Raw genomic sequence first — 24,397 nt, forward strand, 5'->3', positions numbered from 1 at the left:
TCCCATTGAGGCATCACAAAAGGAACAGGAGGGAACATGTGTGTTATGCCTTTCAAAAATCTATTTACAACAGGGGACTTGCAAAGAGAAGGCTGAAATGGCCGAGAGATAGCCCTTGATAGTGCCTGGAGCAGAGCTCTGCTGGGTAAGAGAGAGAAGAAAGAGGAGAACCTCTCAAAGAAGGGCAGAAAGTGGATCCACAGCCTTTGCTGTGCACCATGCCACAAATTTGTTCCACCTGCAGGAGTATACCGTTTTTGTGGAGGGACGCCTTGCTGCCAGAATGACATCCCAGACTTCAGGAGGCAAGTCAAATGGCCTCAACTGTCGCCGCTCTATCTCCAAGCATGTAGGTGGAGACTGGACAGGTTTGGGTGGACGACCGTACCCTGTTGCTGCGACAGAGGTCCTCCTGAAGAGGCAGACGAATCGGGGGATCGACTGACATACTGAGTAGCTCGGGATACCAGTATCTTCTTGCCCAGTCCGGAGCCAAAAAGGTGACTTGGGCCCCGTCGCGCCTGATCTTCTTCAGCACTCTGGGCAGAAGTGGTATAGGCGGAAAGGCGTACAACAGACCGCAAGTCCACTAGTGACGAAAAGCGTCGCCGAGCGAGTGCCGCCTTGGAAATTCCACCGCTCAGAACTGATGACATTGCTCGTTCTCTTTGGTGGTGAATAGATCTAACCAAGGCTCTCCACACTGCTGAAAGAGACCTGAAAGACATGAAAGAGACCTTGCACCACGACCGAGTTCAGACGCCACTCGTGATCCATCATGCAACAGCGACTGAGTTTGTCCACCTTGGAGTTCAGGGAACCTGCCAGATGTTGAACCTCCAGGGTGACGCCCTGGTGTTCCAGCCATGTCCAGAGGCGCAGAGCCTCCTGACAAAGGGTCCACAACCCCACCCCGCCCTGTTTGTTGCAGTACCACATGGCGGTGGTGTTGTCCGTGAACACATGCACTACACTTCCCCCGACATGCCTTCAGTGCAAGTCGGATCGCCCGCGGCTCCAGAAGGTTGATATGGAGCCGGGACTCGGCCGGAGACCAGAGGCCTCTGATCTCTGCCTCTCCCTTGTGGCACCCCCATCCCAGGAGGGACGCATCCGTCACCACTATTGTGCTCCGGTTGGGGAAGGGAGAGGGATCTGCCACTGACCCAATCGCGGTCCGTGACCCACCACTGCAGCCGATTCCCAGTGCCCTGTGAGATCAGGACGTGGTCAGACATGTTGCCCATATGCTGTGCCCACTGGAACTTCAGGTCCCACTGCTGAGCCCGCATCCACCACCTGGCCTGATGTACCAGCAGGATGCAGGAGGCCATCAGCCCCAGGAGACGCAGCGTCAGCCTGACCGAAACTCGGGAGGATAAACCCGAAACAGAGTCCAGAACCGCTCCGATGAAGAGGAGCTTCTGAGAGGGACTCAAGTGTGACTTCGGCACGTTGATGGAGAACCCCAGCGAGTGCAGGAGATCGGCCATAGTCTGGAGGTGAGAGAAGACTGTCTGGGGCGAGCCTGCCTTCAACAACCAGTCGTCGAGATGGGAGAAGACTGGAACCCCAAATCTGCGCAGATGAGCTGCCACCACCGCCATCACTTTCGTGAACACCCGATGGGCGCTGGTGAAGCCAAAGGGGAGCACGGTAAACTGAAAGTGCTCGTGGCCCACCGTGAACTGCAGGTAGCGCCGGTGGGCCGGCAGGACTGGGTTGTGGAAACATGCATCCTGCAAGTCCAACGCAACCATCCAGTCTCTAGGGTCCAGGGCAGCCAGGACCTGAGCTAAAGTCAGCATCTTGAACTTCCAGAGGAAGCCGTTGACGCTCCGGATTTCCAAGATAGGGCGCAGGCCACCTTTGCCCTTCTTGGGAACCAGAAAGTAGTGGGAGTAGCAACCACCACGTCCTACTTCTGGCCCAGGAACGCGCTCGATGTCTCCCTTGGCCAAGAGGGTCGTACCTTTCTCCTGCAGAAGTTGCAAGTGATCCCCCGACATGCGCTGGTGCTGCGGTGGCATGGCTGGAGGGGTCGCCTTGAAGGGGAGGGAGTAGCCCCTTCAGACAATTTGCAGCACCCACCTGTCCGAAGTGATGGTACGCCAGTGGAGTAGGTGATGGCGAACCCTGCCTCCTACTGGTGTTGAATGGGCCTGAAAGCTAGGACTAGGAAGGCTTTGAAGCGGATGCTGCAGGAGTGGATGTGGACTGACTGGGCCTCTGTCCCCCTGCACTGCCACGGCGGTTACCACGTCTGCGACCGCGTTTAGGCTTGTTCTGCGGCCTGTGGCTGGACGAACGTGTGGGGCTGCCCTTCCTTGGCCACAAAAGGCAGAAGTCTGCTGGCGTTGGCCCGACAGGCCCAAGTACTTGGCCGTAGCCATGGAGTCCTTGAAACGCTCAAGCGCACTGTCTGCTTTGTCACCAAAAAGGCGACGGCCATCGAAGGGCATGTCCATGAGCGTGTTCTGGACATCCCCTGAAAAATTGCCGGGCCTCAGCCAGGCGTGGCGCCGAATCGCCACCATTGTGGAAATCGCTTTGCCTAGCGAGTCCATGGTATCAAGTCCGCATTGGATGGAATACCATGCAGCGTCCCGTCCCTCAGCAAGAGCCTGGGCGAGCCTTGTCTGGGCCACCTCCGGACACTGAGGCAGCACGTCCGCCACCATAACCCACAGAGTCTGTGTGTAACAGCCCAAAAGGCATGCTGTATTAATGGACCGCAACCCCAAACTGACTGAGGAGAACAGTTTCTTTCCAAACTGATCAAGCCTTTTGGAATCCCGATCCTGGGGAGCGGTCGGCAATACGGTTTAGGACGTAGAGGCCTAGATCACCAGACTCTGGGGGGTGGGGTGTACGGACAGAAAGCAGGGGTCGCCCGGAGCCGGCGGTGGCATCAGGTCACGTTCCGATCCAAGGGGGGCACTGTGGAGGGCTTGGACCAAGTGCCCATCAGAACGTCTGTGAAGACCTCATTGAACTGCAGCATAGGCTCTGAAGAGTTTACTGGCGGGTTGAAGCACCTCGGTGAGGAGAGTAGTCCTCCCGGCCGCAGCAGGGAGCTCAAGAGCCAAGGCCTTGGCTGCCCTGCGCAACACCACATCATATGTAGCACCCTCCTCCGTAGCCACGGAGGGAGGAGAGATGAAGCGAGTGTCAAGCGATGTGTCAAGACCACCGGCCTCCCCCTACTCGTTTGCCCAGTCCTGACTTAACTGGCACTGTTGTCCTCAGACCCCTCCCAGCCCTCCCCTTCGTCCTTGTCCTGATACACAGGCATAAATGACGGAGCCAGGTCCTAGATGAATTGCTCACCCACATATACCGTAGACTGTGACGAGCGGCGCCAGTCGGACGCCGGACCCGGACTGAAACCAGGAGCGGCGGCGTCCGAGGACGGCGCTGGGAGTGGCACTATAGGGGTAGGTGCCTAGCGTCGACCCGGATCCTGCGGCGCAGGGACCGAAGTCGCCAGCACGCTAGGACCCCCAGTCAGACCCGCTGGGACCAAAGGCACGAGGGCGGAAAGAGAGTCCCCGAGGACACCCAAACACTCGCCGAGTTGCGCGACCGGTGAGGAGAGTCAGTAGAGCAATGTTGTCTCTTCGACAACTTCTTCCCATGCCTCGACTTACCTGAATGCGAGAACTTGGAACACGACGAGCGGTGGTGGCTGTCGGATCTCGAGAAGCTTACAGGACCGCTCTCGCCTAGCTTTCGAGGTCAAGGCCGGACAGTCGGGGCATGACTTGTCGTGGTCGGCCCCTAGACAGTAGAGACACCGGCGGTGGGGGTCGGTAACCAACATCAGTCCGTGGCAGGCATCACACGGCTTTAAACCGGGCATCCCTACCGGCACCAGGAGTCGAAGTTGATTCGAAAAAGATAGTGAAAAAGACCAAAAAGTAAGTCTAAAAGTGACTAAGGGTACTAGCTCTAGTTAGAATAACTGACGTCAGCGAGGGCGGCGTCTAAGTACTCCGACGACGTCATCCCGGCGCCGATGACGGACGCGGAGCGCAGACGACGCCTACCGACGCACAGGGGTACTGCTGACGAAAACTTTCCGGATCCAGTCTGACGCCTGGGTATATTCCAAGGTAAGCAATCTAACTAACGTATTTCTTTTAGATACTGCTGAACAGATTTACATCAAACCAATGAAAGAATGCTTTCTGAGTAAAGTTCTGTTTTTATGGGCAAGTTTGGGCTAAATCTGTTGGGCGGTTTTTGCTGTATGTATGAGAACAATTTTCTGTGAGACCTGCAATAAGATGAATAAGACCACACTAAACCCTAAACCAAATACGTTTTTAATATTTGTAAAGTGTGTACATAAATGGATATATAAAGGCTGAGCTAAGCCGGACATGTAAACAAAATTGGTGTCATTAAGAAGCGTCAAGGTTTTACTATCTTCATTTGTTAAAAATTCATGCATAAATATTTTCTAAGAAATAGACAATATATATTATACTGACGTCGCTTACCTGGCTACTTTAACCATTTTCGGGTTGTACTGTTTCAGCATTGAAAGTAAAGTTTTCATTGTCTTGCCAGTGTCAATAATATCCTGACAATGAAAGGATTGTCTTATTACAAAAAGTAGTCATTCAGTAAGACAAAATGCTTATCATTAAAGGTCAAAGGTCCCTCATTGTAATCATTAAACTTCTGTCATTGTCAACTAATGCGAAAGAATCTACCCCCCATTAGATGGCCTGTAATAGCTTAAACAATGTGGGAAGCATACAAGTAACTCTTTCTGTTAATCTGACATCTCCCCCTTTTGCGACCAGGCCCTTGGCTTAAGTATATTTGCAGATAGCTGGGCTGTATTCGTAAATTTGGCACACAGTGCACTAGAGCTAAGACCCGCATCTCTATTGCATTCCCACCCTTTTGATTTCAGGTACACGGTTAAACCGATTGTCAAATTCATGATTGGCTGAGAAATTTACTTCACAGGGTGCTTGCGTTTGGGTGACCATCTTGTGTAGTTCCAAATCCAGAACAAGACTATCCTAACTTAACACTACTCTGCACACAGATTTTGATGCTCATCTTTGTCCTTCTCATCCAACCTATTATGATTTGACAACACTCCTGCCCGGTCTTACAGTCAATCTTAATTTTGTATTGGGCTTTTAAGTCTGCTGACAAACTAAGTTAAACCCTCAAGGATTTAATAATCAATGGTTGATAGCTTATGTGGGCGGGTAAGCGAGGCGGTCCGAAATAGCCTTTGCAATCTTTGGCACAAGTAGAAGGTTAGACACGAGCCATCATTATCCTTCTGCCATGTTGTAAACAGACCGGCAAGAGCGTGAAATTATATGCACACCAGCCATCTTCTAATTTAACCACTTGTTTCCTCAGGGAATGCTCACATAACACCTAACACCTACTTTAGATTAGGGCAAAAGAATGCTGCACATTTAGAAGCCGGTATGAAGATTTCTTTCTGCCTTTACGGTCTCGTTTGAAAACTCAGACTCTACACTTTCTGATATGGTGTTCAGGACACACCTAGAACTAGTGGGGCAAGGTATATAGTCCACGTGGCCCAAAATAACAGTCAGCAGAGAACAAAGGGGCTTAGTCCCGATTCTACTCAAGACTAAAGTAATTTTTCTCTGGGGCATGATCTACAGCAGAATATGAGTTTGACGCAGCACAGTTAAAGTTATCTCAAAATGATTTTTGCATTAATCTTGTTTTGGTACGTTTGGCTTGGGGGACACAGGAGTCAGTATATGGTTTAGCATGTATAAAAAAACGGTTTATTGATTTTATTCTAGGGTGAAAAGACGCTAAAATGCCTTTAAGTTAGTGATGGGAGCTTCTGCATACTATGTTGGTATGTGCCATTGTTTGAAGCATTCACTTTGGCCTAAATAAATCCATGCACAAGTACTTATAAGCGCAACTCCTTGTGACATTGGTCTGCTCACTAGTTACCAAAAGGTAAAGTGATTTACCAAAAAGGAACTACATTCGGAGCGATTAAACTATTTTTCACACAATTTCATGCATTAAGCTCTCACAACATCGATTACCCAATATTGAGGCTCTGCTAAGATAACTATTAAGAGCAATCATTGTAAATGTTACAACAAAACAAACACTGTGTTCTTAAATCTGTTGTATCTAGGTATTACTAGTCGAAATCTGTTTTGACCAATGCCATGATCAAGAATTTCAATTGAGCACATTTACCAGCGTTCCACAAGTAGTAAATGCCGTTTCCAGTTACAACTGGTGAAATGAACGCCAGTACGGTTCTCCATATGAAAGAAATTCTTTGCAGGAAACATCCTTAATATGGCCAATAATTATATTAATACTTTAACTGTTCATATTGAAATATCACACTGCACTTTAACATACGATAAAATACTTATTTTATGCCTTCTTCGAATTTGCTGCAATTTATGGACATGCCGTAGTAAGTGGCATAACTTGCTTGAAACCGCTAGGAAAAAAAGCAAATAAATGGTTTCCTTAACCCGTTCTGCGCTGATGACGGAATCGCTCTTTCATCAGCCTCGGTAGCGCTGTGCTGATGACGGAGTGGTTCCGTCATGGCCCGCTCGCCGCGGATTCCGCGCCTGTGCTGGGCGTTCTATTGAACGGGCGGGGCCATGACGGAACCGCTCCGTCACAAGCACAGCGCTACCAAGGCTGATGACGGAGCGGTTCCGTCACCAGCAGGAGAGCGCCGCGGCGGAATTGCCGCTGAAGCGAAGGGGTTAAACAACACTACTTCAAAAAATCTATGTTCATGTGGAAAAGGAGACACCAACACCCCCAAACAAAATACTCCACCTATAAGTGCACAAATATAATAACACAAGCCTACAAACACCAGCTAGTGAAGAACAGCAATAGCACAGAAGTATCTTGAAGACTGCGGAGGCTCATCCAAAATGGCAGAAGAGCATCGCCCCACTGGCTCAGAGCCAGCAGCTAAAAAATAAAACAATATTTCATTATTGTTTATTTTTCAGCTGCTGGCTGAGCCAGCATGTGTAGGGAGGGGTGGCGCTGGGCCATGAGAGGGAAGAGGAATGAAATGGCATGTTCATATGTGTGTTTGGCCGGCTGTCCTAAGCCGGCCAAAAAGACGTGCGCAGTTAGGTTTCTCCAACCCAGCTGTACTGCACAACTGTGTTGGAGATACAGCACAGACGAGACTGAGTGCCTAAGCAAGCGTTAGACCAACCCGCTTAGGCCAATCCCCACGCTGCTCTCAATTACACAGGCAGTCTCTGATGTGGTCCCAGTGTCTGCTGGAACCAGGAAGAAGCAGAAAACCAAAGCGCAAGGCAGCCGGCAGCTTCAGGTAAGTTATTTTATATTTTTTTATTCTCAGCCCTCTTGCTCTCCCTCCCCCGCCACCTGCGGTTGATTGAAGACATAGTTTATGAATCCCACCAGAGTGCCTTATAAGTACAAATTATCTTAGATGCATGCCAGTGGTAGGATTATCAATGAAACTTAAATTATAAAGAGCTCTAAAGCGATATCGTAAGGATAAGCCCTCCTGGTGGACATGCAAGACAGAACAGAATATCAAACTACAAGAGAATACAGTGTCCAGGTGGCAGAAATAAGAATGACAAAAGGTGCTTACATGTGAAGGAAGATGAATAACATCTCACGCCTTGATGTCTGCATTCATTTTTTCGAGACGTCACGACTTATGTTATCCATCTTCCTTCACATATATGTACTTTATCCATTCTTATTTCTGCCACTGGGACACTGCATTCTCCACAAATTGTACGTTTCACTTTATTGCCTGTTAAACACCCCTAACTCCTGGGTCTGAAGATCAAGGGTGCACTTGCTTTAAGAACGGGTGTGCTCACTCACTGAGCCCAAAGTTGTGCCATCCAAAGATTGGTTAAGGAACACCTATAAAAACGCTGGGAATTCCTAACTTGTGCATTTACAAGGATAATGGTGTGATAGTTGCAGCTGTCCCAGACAGAGGGACCCAAGATTTTTCTCAAAGTTCACAAATCTTTGTTCAAGGGTGTCTGCCTGCCATCACTCAGCTACTCTTCACCAAGCTGCACTATTTCCTGCTGGTATAAATTGGAGCAATTTTCAGTGTTTGAGGATGTTGGGTGATGTGCTCTTCTCCTACGATCAACCTGAAATGATTCAGTCTTACAACCATCAAAACAAAGCCTATATTGAGATCCAGTCATTGAGTAACGATGTGGAGTTACTGGTAAAAGGTTCAAGGAATGTCTAACCACTAAATACAGGGATGATGCACCAACGAGTTGGGGAATGGGTACAATTGTCCCAAAGGACTCATTGACAATTCAGCATCAGTCTTCCTATTAACGAAAAAAGTTATCTTATCTTTTTTTCTTTAGTTAAAGCGTTTTGTTAAGAAAAGTCAGATTCAAAAGGCGCTGCTATCACTCATTGCATTCGAAAATCACTTTGGGGAACAAACATGCCAAAATGGCACGGTCGGAAAGGAATATAGAATAACTTGCAAATGTACAATGACGTGACCAAAGTGCTCTTCAGAATGATACCTAGCATGTATTCTGGTTACTGGCATGACCAATGGAAAAAAAAATTTTAAAACTAAAAAACTGTTTTCTCAACAGGACAACAACAATGATTTTATTTCTTTAAAGTAAGACATCTCACAAAATACTTTAAATGGCTGGAGAATCCCTCTTCTGGGACTCTACCATACAATATCTTATGTTTAATTCCTCGAAGCACAGCACACAACCTTTATTAAACCTTTGTTAACCATCCTTCTAAAAGAGCTATGGGTCCACACCTTGTTATCAAGTGCAACACTTTGAATTGCCCCTCACAAAAGATACAGCTTGTATATAAAGAGTGAAACTATGTTCATTGTAAGAAACCCACCACTGAATTTACTGGCCCAATGCCATGCCGAGTTGGCAACTAACTTCCAAAATGTAACACAGTTTTAGACAATACAACTCCAACACTTGCAAAAAAAGCCTACAAATTTTGTTTCCGACTAGAGACATTACCTTTGAATAGTTTCAGTAGTATATGAGAACAGAGTAATGTGCATTCTGCTACATGCCGAGCTTGTGGTGCAGTACCAGAAACTGTGGTGCATTTAATGTTTTGTGTTCCGCTTGTCACATCTGGCATAAACGAATATGCCCATTGGGCAAGAACTTGGGCATTAGCCAGTATTGAACTCCCTTAGGATCTCAAATCTAATTTTACCAATTGCATAGTTTTTGCTGTTAGCAAGTATCTTAATAACGCGTGACATAGAAGGAAGTTAATTAAAGATTTTGCACCAGTTTAATCTTTATGATGGATGAATTATTTCACTGTTAAGTATTTTACATTGCTATATGTAACATTTATAGTTGTATATATTGTATTGTATGTTTTATGGAGATTTTATCTGAGATAAACAAGATAATTTATTTATTTATTTATTTATAAAATTTCTAAAGCGCGCAAATACCTTACGGCGTCTCGGCGCTAATGTTAGCATATTTCAGATTGCGAGGGTTACAGAGTGTTACTGGTTAAAGAGCCAGGTTTTAAGATGTTTTCGAAAGGAAAACAACGAGGTGTGTTCCTTAATCTGAGAGGGAACCTGGTTCCATAATTTGGATGCCGCCACTACAAAACGTCTATCCCCCCATGTCACCTTTTTTGTTGGGGGGATTTGGAGCTGTTGGGCCGTCGATGACCGCAGTGTTCGGCTGGGTTTGTAGATTTTAAAAGCGTTTTTAAAGAAGTCAGGCCCATTATTTTTCAGCGCCTTGTAGGTAATGCACATGGCTTTAAACTTTATCCTGCTTCTTATAGGCAGCCAGTGAAGCTCCCGAATTGTGGGAGAGATAGAGGTATATTTTGGAATCCCCATGAGGATCCTTGCAGCGGCATTTTGGACAAGCTGGAGTTTGTTCACCACTTGTTCCTGTGCATTGAGCAGAAGGCCATTGCAATAATCCACCTTGGATAGTACCAAGGAGGACATTAGGGTTTTGCCAGCAGTAGGAGGAAGAAAAGGGAGCAGTTTCTTCACCATTCTCAAAGTGTAGAAAGAGGCCGAAACCACGGCATTGGCGTGACCAAGGAACGTGAGCTTGCTGTCAAAAAGCACGCCCAGGTTTTTCACCTTGATTACTGGCATTGGAGGCATACCCAGTTCCGGAGGCCACCAGACTGGAGACCAAGACGGGGTTAGTTCGCCAAAAACCAGTACCTCCGTCTTGTCGGAATTTAACTTTAGACAATTCTGGTTCATCCAGGTGCAGATGGCCTTCATGCCTGCCTGAAAATTAGCTGCCACAGCTTCTCCGTTTTTGTGTATTTCCAGGATCAATTGTGTGTCATCGGCGTACGATGTTAGCCCTATGCCAAATGACTTAATTACCCTCGCCAAGTCCGACACATAGATATTAAAAAGTGTCGGACTTAGCGAGGAGCCCTGGGGAACACCGCACGGGAGAGAGAAATCAGGGGAGCTGAAATTTCCCATCTTTACGGACTGTATCCTGTTTGCCAGAAAGGATGCTAACGTTGCTCTGGCCCTGCCCTGAATGCCAAGGGTGGCGACACGGTCGATCAGAGTAGAATGATCGACCGTGTCGAAGGCCGCGGATAGGTCCAGGAGTATCAGGACAGCGGTGCCGCCCCTGTCCATGATAATCCTGACCTCTTCTGACGCTTTTATTAGCGCTGTCTCTGTCCCGTGGCCTTTCCTAAACCCGAACTGCGTGTTATCAAGCAGATCGTTCTGGTCGATAAAGGTCGACAGCTGTTGGTTTATAACCTTTTCGATTATTTTTGAGGGGTAAGGAAGGGAAGCGATTGGACGGTAGTTTTTAGGCTCTAAGGGGTTTAGTGCAGGTTTTTTCAGGAGTGGTGTTACAGTTGCCCTTTTCCAAATAGCGGGGAATACACCTGTCTGAAATATAGCATGGCAGATATTGGTAAGTACTGGGGCGATTACGTCAGAAACTGATTTAATGATACGTGGGGGGCAAGGGTCCAGAGGGGATCCTGACTTAACAGTGTTTATGAATTCCATCATAGATGCAGGTGGCGTAAACGCCTCTAAAATTGGTTTTGATGGCCGAGGAAGAGTCACCAAAGAGACTCCGTTTGTCATCGGTGTTGTGGTGAATTTGTCGAAAATATCGTTAACCTTGGCCTGAAAGAAGTCTGCCACCTTATTGCAAAATGATTGGGATGGTTCGATGGAAGGTGGAGCTGGGGGATTGGCTAGATCTTTCACTACCTTATAGAGCTGTCTGTTAGAGTTGAGCGCATTTTCTATTTGTGTGCTATAAAAAGCACATTTTTCGGCAGTGATCAGCTTTTTGTAGCTGGTCATCGCGTTCTTGTAGGTCTCCCGGTCGGGGCTGGCATAGTTCCTGCGCCAACGTCGCTCCAGGTTTCGGCAGCGTTGTCTCTCGAGCCGTAATGACTCCGAGAACCAGGCCGCAGAAGGTTTGACGCGGTTTGGCTGCATTTTTTTTTGGGGAGCTAAGTGGTCTAATGCCTTAAGTAGCCAAGCATGATAGTTCTGAGATGCTTCATGGGGATCAGGTCGATCTTCGGGTATCGAAGATTCCAATATGTTGCGTAAGGCAGTGACATCAATATTTTTCCAGTCACGACATAGGATCAAAGGGCAGGTGCTGGAGGGCAGATTCTTGTAGGATTTACGTAAGATAGTGAATTTGACAGCTAGGTGATCTGTCCAGGTAAAAGGGAGTACTGTGGAAAAGGTGATGTGGGCATTGTTGGTAAATAAGGCATCCAAGGTATGCCCCGCTTGATGAGTAGCTGTAGTAATCTGCTGTTCTAAACCAGCAGCCTGGAAGTCCGAAATCATATAATGATGAATGGTCCATTGATAATAGTGGAAGGAGAGGTAGGTCAAGTGCTACTGCTAACTACAGATAGCATGCACTGAGCTACACCTTATAAATGTAAATAGACTACGAGTGATCAGTTGAAACTAGGCTTAGTGGTACAGTTGCTTAGGACAATAAAAGACCAAGTAGAAGAACTTGATCTGTCAAGCCCAGGTGAGTAATGGGTGAAAAATGGCAATTGTACCAAGGTGACAACCAAACAATCACAGATCCAATACCTTATCGTAGTGCAATTTAAGACTTTGTAGGCATTTGGTTGAAGCCGAATCGCTCTTAATAGTAGGAAGTACATAACTGGATTGGTTGAAGTGTCTCTATATGTGGTAAATCAGAATACAGTGAAGCATGAATAACTTATATGGTAATGTCTATGGGCCAGATGTAGGAAGCCTGATACCGGTCAGTAACATCCAAAATCACTAAATTTCGGCTGTTACCAACCAGTATTAGGCTTTTCAGATGTAGGGGCCTAATATAAGGATTTGGTAATTTACTGAATCTGTAATTTAAGGATTCAGTAAATTACCGAATTCTTAAACACCGATTCAGTAAATGAACTAATCCTTAATGTAGGAAGCACTCAAGTGAGTGCTTTTCACTTGTAAGGATTCGTTATTTACCACTAACTACAAGTTGGTGGTAAATATCGAAAACCCTAAAAAAAGCAATTTTGTGCTTTTTTTTTTTAACTGTGCCGTGTGGCAGACATACATGCCCTTAGGGTATGTATGTGTGCCACATGTGCACCCATGCACTATACAGGGGTGAAACAGGGTGTCCAGGCCCATAGGAATGAATGGAGAATACCGAATCGGTAAATACCGAATCTGTATTTACCGAATTTTACCGATTCAGTAAAATTTACCGAACCATTAGCTACATATCATTTACTTATTCTAAAATACTGAATCGATAAAATTCGGTATTTTAGAATCGGTAAATGATATTTACCTACATCTGGCCCTAAAAGTGTTATTTGATCATGGGATTCCCCCAATGTGCATGGCAATGACATTTGTGGTCCCGAGTAGGGAGCCATGCATCCAGCAGGATTATTTGGAAGCTGAATCTGTTCTACCCAAAGCAGCAAATGTCTGTCACATTAGTATTATGCAAGTAATTTAATCCTAACTAAAGTCCTCTTAAGCATAAGAAATCATAGTCTACCACTTTTTACAGTGCTGAGACAATTTCCTTTTGGCTGAAGGTAGATTTGGTAACAACTTTATTTGTAATGATTCATTCCAACATGATAGTTATGAAATACATCAACAAGCCTACTAGCCCATGCACACAGATGGGTCATCATTTCTAAATAGCAATACATAATATATGCAGTCCAAACCTCCCAGCACTCCCCGAACATTCTAGCGATTACATATGTAGACTTCACAGATTGAGTGACATTTTTATATCTTTATTGAGAACTATTCTCCCCCCATTTTGTTTCTGATTAGGCAGTTCATGATCCGATACAGGGTTATCCACTTGCTGGTTCATCTTTTACACCCCCTCCTCCAGGGCCTCGTCTGCCCTTTCAGCCGCCCTGACCACTTTTAACCGCAGGTCTTCTGCCAGTGTCCATTCAAATATATTGAGGCCCCCGTTTGATAACTAGTGTACTGCTATACAACGTTTTCCAAAGAGCAGGTCTAATGTTGCAAATTTGTGTTGTATTCTCACCTGCTTGAGTGTGGGTACAGTACACAATAGGAAGTGACATACTGATGTCTGGACGATGGCTCAAGATCATGGATATCACAGTCAATGAGCAAATGCATCAAATTATAAAAAAAGTTTTTAATTGTGTATAAAAATAAACATTAAAAACATTGTGATCACATAGAGGGTGGGTGAGTATGAGAAATGTGCTCAGTGATCTCATACAAGTGATATACACATGACAATATGTGATCAAGAGTGTGTATCAAGTAAGAATACAGCCCAGTTTATTCTTATTTATAATCAAATTGGGTCCATATAACTAGTCAATGAAATTTCGAATCTTTAGACAGATAGAAGGATCATCATCGTGACTCCAGGAATACATGAGGCCGAAAAAAAACAGAGGACTCAAAGAGAGCACAGAAAATATAGAACGAGTAGAGAAGGCCATACACTCCAATGTTTTCTGATGCTTTTGGAAACCAAAGACATTACTTTCTGACAATCTCACTTTAGATTTCCCTGGGCCTCAGCTAAACTAAACTGGCAATTGACGACTTTGGGAGTCTCTACAATCATTGCTCAGGTAATTTTGAGACTCGAGATTATCTCTTTTTCCGTTCATTATGTCTTACATCCACACCCCCCCATTCTTTCCCTCCAATTTGTTGATGTCTTGTGTATTTTGAATCTATAGGTGTAGCTGAATTGAGCCCATTGGTGCCATCAGCCATGTCGATTATGGCCTGGCGAGTATCCACTCACTGTATACATTGAAATCCCATACAATGGCCTTTCCTGCTCTATCATAACAAAAACATCCCAACGTGTTTGTTGCTATTCGATTCATGCTAGAAGGTTGTAACTTTTACTTTCCTGCTACATGTCATCTCAGTGCAATAAACATACCGTGAACCAGCTTCAGATTTTCTTTGTTTCATGTTCTCTGGTAATTGTTTAGTTTGGGGTTCTTTGCCAGTCATTGATCCAGATAATTCATTTATACCAAATCCATGTGCACTCAGACATAAACACATAATAAAAAGACTGAACGTCTGTACAGGTTATATGTTTTATAATTTGTATTTTATACATTCAGATATTGGGAATAAAGTTTCTTTGAATGATTAAGAATATTAAAGCCATTTTATTCGTACTGCTGGCTTTTAGCTACGCAACATTTTTTTTGCCAAGCCCTCTCTCACGCAGTCACAAGCGGCAGATCATCATTTACAGGTCAGAAAAATGTTTTATAATGGTTGAGAGCAAGTTCCTAACTATCCATCAATATGGTTACTGCAGTATGGACGGTGTGAATTCCCTTTCAAGTTTACCTGCCCATGTCCTGTTAATTAAAGTCCCCTTCAACAGCAAATAATGAAAGATCTTTAATGGTTGGATAAGGCCTATGACCATCCTTCAGAAAAGGAAGGCCGGTGGGATCTGTGAAAAATCTCCAGGTACATTGAAGTATCCACTACAAGGATAGTTACAGAGAGTAAAGTTTTCTTTTGATGGATTTTTTTCTTTCAAATGATCTTTATTAAAGATTCAAAGGATAGAATATGCATCAGCAACAATCAGCAGATTTACGCTTCGTCAACGGGATACAATCCTCAAAGAGACCAGTTAAACCCCAACGACCCCCCCCCCCCCCGCAAATGTCCCCAAGACTAGACCATTCACCCCTGGTTGGTATAAACATTCTCATGGGGATACATTCCTGCATGGTGCAGGATCCCGTCTATTCCCCACCGTCACAGTGATTTTGTGGCTGTCAGGTCCATCATACTATGGATTCCCCAGGTGGATCACCCTTGGCGGGGACAAGTGGGGTGGTTATTTTCAAGTTAGACAACATGACTGCCCAACCCATCATATAATCCTCCAGCTTCTCATGCCTGTTGACATGCTTCATGCGCACCTCCCAGTATTCGCCCATTCAGAAACATCTCGGAGCCAGTCCATATATCTTGGGGGAACGCCCCCACCATTTTATAGTAATGCATCGTTTAGCAACATGATGCCAAGCAGCACAAACTTTCAGCAAAGTTTTTAGGTATTGGTAGAAGGAATCAGCCTTAGCAGCAACTGCTGTATGGCCATACAGCCTTAGGCTGTATGGCCAACCAGTGGCCCTGTTAAGGTTCTGCAGCACTGCCTGCTAGGTGTAAGACAGGGACGGATAAGTCCACACCATGTGTATGAAGTCTACCACCAGGCCCCCCACAGCATGCACAACTATTGGTCCTGGTATTATACATTGCATGTAATGCCTTAGGGGAGAGATGGGTCTGGTGAACGTAGGTGTATTGTACCAATTTAAATCTGGCATTGGAGCTCATCATTTGTACCAACTCATGTACATGTACCCAGTCTTTTGGGGTCATGGGTTCCTGAAGTATACTCTCTCATTTGGCCTCAACAGAAAGCAGCTTCCCCAGGATGTTCTCAAATAGTCCACGCCATGTGCATCGTTTCACCAAGGTACTAGTGTGTGGCAGTGTGTCCAAAAAGGTCAGCCACAAGTCCCTGGCTATTGCAGAGATCTTTGTATACTGTAAACACTATTCTGCTTCTAGGGCAAAGGAATCCACAGCGTCCTCCGTGGTGTCAAACCGCACACCAGGATACAAGTCTCCTAGCGAGTTACAGCTATGTCCCTCCATCGCTGCACTGACATAACCTCCACTATTTTTAGGAACTGCTGTATGGTCCATAGTATCATGTATGGGGCAAACGAGCATGATGTAGCACTCTTGAAAGCCCCCTCCCACAATCCGCACACCTGGCCTATAAAATAGGGCATATCTGGGCGTATCCTCGCTCCTTTCATCAACAAGACAGGCAATAACGTCCCAGCATGAGAATGCACAGAAGTGTTTTTTCTCAGTTGTCTTCAGAGTCCAGCCGCAGGAAAGACTGCTGCCCTGTAATACAGCTCTATATTGGAAACATCTGGTCCCCTCTGGCCCCAGGTCCTTTTAAGTGTAGACAACCGGACAAGTTTCCACTTGTTCGCCACAGTAAGCCAATCCATAAGGCTCTCTATAGTTTTAAAGTAGTGCCTGGGAATGGCACACAGAATGCCCTGAAGTACGTATAGACATCTCTGGAACATGATCATCCTTACTAAATCGACTCTGCCTATCAGGGACGGGGAGATCTCTCCAGAACCTAACTGCTGCATGTATCCGGTCGACCACCCTCCCGATATTCATATACAAGAACATCTGCTCGGTATAAGCAAGCCTGACCATAATCTCCTCCTCACCCACCACACCCCCAAGTATGGCACTCCATCTGACTCCCAGGGGAGCCCCACCTAGGGAAGAGCCCCGAGCGCCACTCCAGTCAGCCTCTCCAGCGAAAACAGTTTCAAGTTCACTGGATTAACACAGATATTTCTGCAAATTCTTGCATCACATTCAGAAGTATCGGTACATAATACTCTAGCTGCCTCAGATATATCAGCGCATCATCAGCATAGTGGGAGACCACACGTAAGATCTATCCAACTATGATGATGCCCCAAGGGCCCGGCATCCTGCGCAATCTCTCTGCTATTGGCGAGTGCAAATAGGAGTGGTGACAATGGGCACTATTGTCTGGTTTGCCTATATAGGCAAAATGCATCAGATACCTCACCACCTGATAGCGGGTCATTGTAAAGCAACTAAATCCACTGTATATACCTAGGACCTGTGTGCAACTTCTTTAGCACCTGCCACAATAATTCCAATCAAAAGAATAGAACAATTGCTTAGTATCCAAGAGTGCCAGGGCATAAGTGTTTTCTTGCAGTTGCAGGGCATGATGTGTGTGAGAGCCGCCTCAGTTTGTGTAGGGAACTTTTCCTTGGAATGAAACCCAACTGATCTGTATGTATTAGAGCTGCAAGGCGGGGGGTCAGGCGCCCAATACAGGTGCTTTGCTTTCTGTGCATCTCCTTTAGTAATCTGCTCTAGGGACGTCCATAGTCCGCTCATTCCTATTCTGTGTGATGTTTCTTTTATAGCCTTCAGCCAGGGAGTACTCTTTTCCCTATCAAGAGCGCGGAGATATTTTACACAATCCCTATATATTGCTAGTTCTTGAGTTGACCAGAGTCTAATCTAATACAACAATGGTTTTATTAAGACAGTTAAATGTATTGGGTTAAGAGCTAAATCTAATCTCAATGGGGTAATATGCAAACTTGAGGGAAGTTTAAGAAGGGCCTCAATAAACTTAATTTCAATTTTAATGAGGGTCTCTGTTGTAGCATAGCCCCATATATCGCCGATGTTACCGCTGAGGCTCTGTACACAGTAGTAACCGGGTACACAGCTCCTCCTGAGGCATTCCTATATTTTGTCTCTATTGGAGAGGCTTTCTGTTGAAGGATGACCACTTATTTCTAACTGGGCCCCCCACGTGTGATTGTAGCTTCGCCTCACACCCAGGTAATCAAAATATGAAACTTTTTCTAGAGGGACTCCCTCTATTGTCGCGTTTGCTCTATAAACTCTGTGGGGGCATATGGTCATGACTTTGAATTTAGTTGGGTTTAATTCTAGTCATCTTACCTCACAAAAAGTAACAAAGGCGTTCAGCTCCGATTGTAACCCCAAAGATGTCCTCGAAATTAGTAGCATGTCATCCGCAAATATCAGAATCGCAGTAGGCACTCCTGTCAATTTAGGGGCTTCATGTTTGCATTCCTTCAGTTTCCTCACAGCTCCATTGATATATAAACTAAAAAGTTTATTTATATATTTAGTGTGTCTTGTATAGCGCACGGCTACCCCAACGGGGTGTCCTGGCGCTCGTTGTGTGGAAGTATGCTGATATTTAGCTCTTAATGGAGTTTAACAGAATAAAAATGATTTCAGAGCTTTTCGGAATGGAAGTTCTTCTTGGATCAGTCTAATAGATTGAGGGAGTTTGTTCCAGAGGGTGGTAGCACCTACTTGAAACGTTCTGCCTCCTGAGCGTACTTTTTTGAATTTAGGGATGACGAGAAATTTTTTGGAACTGGAGCGGAGGAGTCTGGTGTTGCTGTAGGGGCGGAGGGAGGAGGAGAGGTATGCAGAACCCTTGCCCCTGACAGCTCGATGGGTCAAAGTTAGGGCCTTGAATTCTGCTCTTTGTTTGATCGGAAGCCAGTGAAGACGTTGTCTATGAGGGGAAATGTGATCACGCAAGACCAGGCGGACTGCAGCATTTTGAACCATCTGAAGTCGATGGCAAAGGCCGGAGGCGAGTCCAATATAGAGGCCGTTGGCGTAATCCAAATGGGACGTAATCAGTGCTTGGATGATTGTTCTTCTGGTGTTATTAGGTAAAAAATTAATGAATTTTTTTATCATCCTGATTTTAGAGAAGCATGCAGCAGACACCATTTGGATTTGTTTATGAAATGAAAGGCTGGTGTCCCATCTAACCCCAAGATTTTTCACAGATTCTTTGGGTAAGGGGGGTGTATTTAATTCAAGGGGCCACCAAAGATTGGAGTCAAGAGGGGAGGATTGGTGGAAGAAGAGGACCTCAGTTTTACCGGACACAACCTTGTCTGACCCCTTGCTTGATCTCAATCCGGTTCGTCAGGTCCCCTACGCTATTCCATCTCGCATTTGCGTACGTATTTGAATGGAGAACTTTCAGTATTCTTAATACATCTAATGGGATACCATACTCATCCAGAACTTCCCATAATGTTTCCCTTGGGACCAGGTAGAATGCCGCTCTCAGATTAATGACCGCAACATATAGATGATCACACTTCAAGGTGACCTATTTCCAAGTTACACCTTGAAGCAGGGGACCTGGTCCAATGTACTGATTGCTGTCCTAAATCATGCTTTTGCCTCTTCTAGAATATTGTTCTGTTCTATCCATTCATTAAGTTTGAACACAACCTGCCTACAAAAGGCTTTTTTTGTAGTATCTAACAAGCTTATAGCTCTATAGTTAGAGGGGCTGGTTCTTTCTCTTTTTTTGTAGATTAGTATTATAGCAGCTCAATGCCATTTTGAAGGGATTGAGTTACCTTTTAAAATGCTAATAAATAGTGCATTCAGGTTCAGGGACCAGATATCTGGTAGAGACAGGAAGAGATCACCTGGTTTGCCATCCAATACTGGGGCCTTTTATTTTTTTGTTTGTTTTACTACTCAATAGGTTTCAGGTAAAGTAAAACTAAGATGAGCTATAGTTGTGACAGATTCACTATTCTCTTCGTGGGATAGTATTCCCACAATTTCCGCCTCAAGAAGGACTTTGTAGGTTATTTTGTTGCTGCTTACCATCATACAAACCGCTAAAATGGATGACCCATGTATCCCGTTTTACTACTGGTCTAAATGGTTGGCATTGAAAGGAATAACAGATAGTAATTTCCAAAAGGTTTTGTGGTCTCTCTTTTCTAAGGCTCCGGCAATTAACAGCCATTGGTCTCCTTACATGTACTTCAAGCTCTGGATAATACAGTTTTATAGCAACTCCTAGCCTGTGTAATTTCTAGTCTTAAGCCCTCTTTGATAGCTCTCAGGAAGAAACAAGTTACTTACCTGTAACTTTAGTTCTCCAGTATTGGTAACTTTCATAGATTCCCATTGCTTGTATCATTCCCCGTCGTCGGAATGGGAGCCTCGGTAATTATATATATATATATATATATATATATATATATATATATATATATATATATATATACATATACATATATATACATATATACATATATATATATATATACACCTAGGTAAATACACCCTAATAGGTGTAAAAAAGTAAAAAATTAGGCCTAGGCCTCATTATATTTTGTAGCCTATTGGTGTCATTATGTAAAAAGACCCAAAAGTCCTCTTAGCAACCAATCAGATCAGCCTCACCCTGTGGAACCTCCCTGAGAAAGCTCAGAGCCTCAGATTTTCGTAGCCGTTGCTTTGCCACATAATCACCTAGCCCTAAAGTGAGCTTTCCCAGGGGAGGCGGGTGGGCGCATGGGAATCTATGAAAGTTACCAATAATGGAGAACTAAAGTTACAGGTAAGTAACTTGTTTCTTACTCCAGTATTGGAACTTTCATAGATTCCCATTGCTTGTATCAGAGTAGATAGCAGTTAGCATACCTCAAACATTTCGTGCATAGTTACTGAACCATTATAAACCAATGATATCACAAATTATAACAACCATAAATCAGTCACCATAGAATAACAGACGAAATGTTTGAAAACAACAGGAGGAGGGAAGAGAGGAAAGCTCACCTCTTACTGGAAGAGATTTCTCAGGACTGCTTGTCCAACCGCCGAATCCTCCTTTGCAGCCGCCTCCAGGCAGTAGTGCCTCGTGAATGAGTGAGTACTGCTCCAGGTGGCCGCTCTGCAAATATCCTTTATCGATACTCCAGCAAACAGCGCTGTTGACGCTGAGATGGATCTTGTGGAATGTGCCTTCACCTGTCCTTGCAAAGGCTTGCCTGCCGCCTGGTAGCAGAAACGGATCGCACTTGATATCCATCTAGAAATCCCTTGCTTTGACAATGGAAATCCTTTCCTTGGGGCTCCAAAAGCCACAAATAGCTGGGGTGTCTTCCGAAATCCAGCTGTGCGTTGCAGATAGAATTTCAAACATCTCTGAACGTCCAGAGAATGAAGTGTCCTCTCAGCCTGGGTTGAAGGCCGAGGAAAAAAGGAATTCAGAACCACTGGTTCATTAAGATGAAAGTCTGTCGGTACCTTCGGAATGAACTTGGGGTTCATTCGTAGGATCAATGTATCATTCTTGAACTGCAAGAAAGGTTCTTTGATAGTTAAAGCCTGAAGCTCTCCTACTCTCCTTACAGAGGTGAGGGCCAGAAGAAGCGCCACTTTCCATGATAGGAACTTTAGGTCCGCCCTATGTATTGGCTCAAATGGCGATCTCATCAGTTGAGCCAGGACCACATTCAAGTGCCACACCGGAGGTGGGGGCCGAACTGGCGGAAAGACTCTAAACAGTCCTTTCAGGAATTGTTTTATTACTCTTGCTGATAATAGAGAAGGGCCCGATCTTGTTCTTCTATACCTGGAAATAGCTGCCAAGTGGACCTTGATGGAAGCATGAGCCAGACCTGCCTGTGCCAAAGATAGAATGTATGGCAAGAGTTGATGCGGAGCTGAAGAGAATGGATGCACTCCTTCTCTCTGGCACCATACATAGAACCTCTTCCAATTCGCTCTATATGTCTTATTAGTGCTAGGAGCTCGTGCTTGCGCCAAGATGTTCCTGCATTCTTCTGAGATGTCTAAATCCTTAAACTTTCTGATTCAGGAGCCAAGCTGTTAATTGAAGCAAGCTCGGGTTCGGGTGGAGAACCTGGCCGTTGTACATTGACAGAAGTGTCTGGTTGGGGTGCAGATGAATGGGCTGCTTCTCCGATAGAAGAAGCAACTCCGTGTACCAGAACTGGCGAGCCCAGGCAGGCGCTATCAGTATCATCCTGCACTTGTCCATCTTGAGTTTCTTGAGGACTCCAGGAATCAGGGGAAATGGCGGAAAGGCGTAAACAAACGCGCCTGACCAAGACATCGAAAGGGCATTCCCCAGTGACCCTCGATGGTGTTCCCTGCTTGCATAACACCGGCATTTCTTGTTCTTTGGTGTTGCAAACAGGTCGATCGCTGGGGTCCCCCAACGGAAGAAGATGTTCTTGACCACTGTGTTGTCCAATTCCCACTCGTGTGAGATTGCCCTCAGGCGGCTTAGTGTATCCGCCTTCGTGTTGCATACTCCTGGAAGGTGTTCTGCCACGAGCGTGATGTTCTGTGAGATCGCCCATTCCCACAGCATCTGGGCTTCCTGAGAAAGCAGTGGCGATCTTGTGCCTCCCTGCTTGTTGACGTAATGCATTGCGGTGGTGTTGTCCGTCCGCACTAGGATTGCCGAATTTGAAATCCTTGGAAGGAAAGCCAACATCGCCAACCGAATAGCCCTTAGCTCCAGAACGTTGATATGTAAGCGACGTTCTCCCGGAGTCTAGTGACCACTGACTTGGAGGTCTTGCATGACCGCTCCCCAACCCTGAAGGGAAGCGTCCGTGGTAATGACGCGAGGAGCCGGTGCCGCCCTGAAACTGAGACCCACTGTGAGGTGAGATCTTTTCAGCCACCATGAAACCGACCGCTTCATCTGCTGGGTAACCGTCACTCTGTCGTCGCACGACCCTTCCACTTGTCTCCACTGAAGGTCCAGTTCCTCCTGCAAGGGGCGCATTCGCAGCCTGCAGTGCGGAATCAATTGAATACAGGATGAAATCGACCCTAGAAGAGATTTGTACATCCTGACTGTTATCCAACTTCTCTTCTGCAATCGAGCGGCTGAAGACATGAGTTTCATCTGTCTCTCTTCCGATGGGAAGGCTTTGCACCCTTGAGTATCGAGTATCGCTCCCAAGAACTTCACCGTACTTGCCGGTTGAAGAACTGATTTTTCCTTGTTGAGTTGCAAACCCAGATGAATAAAGAGGTTTAAGCACGTGTTCACTGCTTCTGATGCCTTTTGTAAGCTTGGAGCCTTCAGCAGCCAGTCGTCTAAGTACGGGAATACTTCCAGCGACTGTCTTCTCAGAAATGCTGCTACCGGGGCCAGCACCTTTGTGAATATCCGAGGAGCGGATTTTAATCCAAATGGGAGCACCATGAACTGGAAGGGACTCTTGCCTACTGTAAAGCGAAGGAAATGTCTGTGAGCTGGATGGATCGGGATATGAAAATAGGCATCCTCCAGGTCTAATGTAGCCATGAAGTCGCCTGGATTCAAGAGGCGCAATATGTCCTGGAGTGAAATCATCCGAAACGACAGCTTCACGAGATAGGTGTTGAGCTCCCTTAAGTCCAGGATCGGACGCCACTTTTGTTTCGTTTTGCGGATCAGAAAAAATCTTGAATAGAAACCTTCTCTTCTTTGTGATAGGGGAACACGTTGGATCGCCCCCTTCGGAAGCATTTGTTGAACTTCCTTTTGTAGAAGGTTTAGATGTTTTGAAGTAGTGGCGTGGGGAGCTCTTGTAGGTGGAAATTCCTGGATTTCTAGGGTATGCCCATTTCGGATGATGTTCAATACCCACTGATCCGATGTTATTTCTTCCCAGCTGCTCAGATGTTGTGATATCCTGCCGCCCACTGGAGATCCCAGAAGCGGAGGAACAGTTGGCAGAGTCAGGAGGCCACTATTGACGCTTGCCAGCGTCCTTGCCCTGACGCCCTTTTCGTCCTCGAGCGTTCTGACGAGAGAACGATTGAGATTGTGACTGTCGCTGATAATACTGATTGCCGTACTGAGGTCTGTACGACTGCGACTGCTGCGAGTACCGTTGCTGCTGATAGCCTCCTCTTGGTGAAGTGAAGCCTCTTCCTCTTGCTCCACGGAACGGTGTTTTTCTATATTGTAGGTTTCCCAGAGCCCTTGCTGTCTCTGTGTCCTTGTTTATTCCCTGTAGGATCTCATCGACATGTTTCCCAAATAACATGTCCCCATCAAAGGGCAAGTCCAAAATCCTATTCTGGACCTCTGGACGGAAGTAAGTCGCTCGTAACCACCCCTGTCGCCGAAGAACCGCCGCGCTGCCCAGAGCACGGAAAGATATGGTGGCGATGTCCATCGCGCAATCAATCATTTCCGAAGAAGAACGTTGTCCTTCTTCTAGAAGTTTCTGTGCTTCAGCTTTAGGGTCATCCGCTAGAAGGTCCACATAATGTGCCACATCACTCCACATCTGGCGGTCGTATCTTGCTAGAATCGCCAAGGCATTCGCCGCTCAGACC

General features: G+C 45.8%; 1 protein-coding gene across 2 annotated transcripts in view; it reads right to left on the reverse strand.

Annotated features, from left to right (window-relative positions):
• LOC147718709 (hypoxanthine-guanine phosphoribosyltransferase) overlaps positions 1–24,397 on the reverse strand; it is a 451,506-nt gene that overhangs the window by 95,118 nt on the left and 331,991 nt on the right. For both annotated transcript variants that reach the window (XM_086918683.1, XM_086918682.1), the window contains exon 6: positions 4,506–4,588. In XM_086918683.1, coding sequence (XP_086774809.1) covers positions 4,506–4,588 — 83 coding nt within the window. The remainder of the gene's footprint in view (positions 1–4,505; positions 4,589–24,397) is intronic.

This window comes from Lissotriton vulgaris, chromosome 4_1 (assembly GCF_964263255.1).
Source record: "Lissotriton vulgaris chromosome 4_1, aLisVul1.2, whole genome shotgun sequence".
In the NCBI taxonomy this organism is placed as follows: domain Eukaryota; kingdom Metazoa; phylum Chordata; class Amphibia; order Caudata; family Salamandridae; genus Lissotriton; species Lissotriton vulgaris.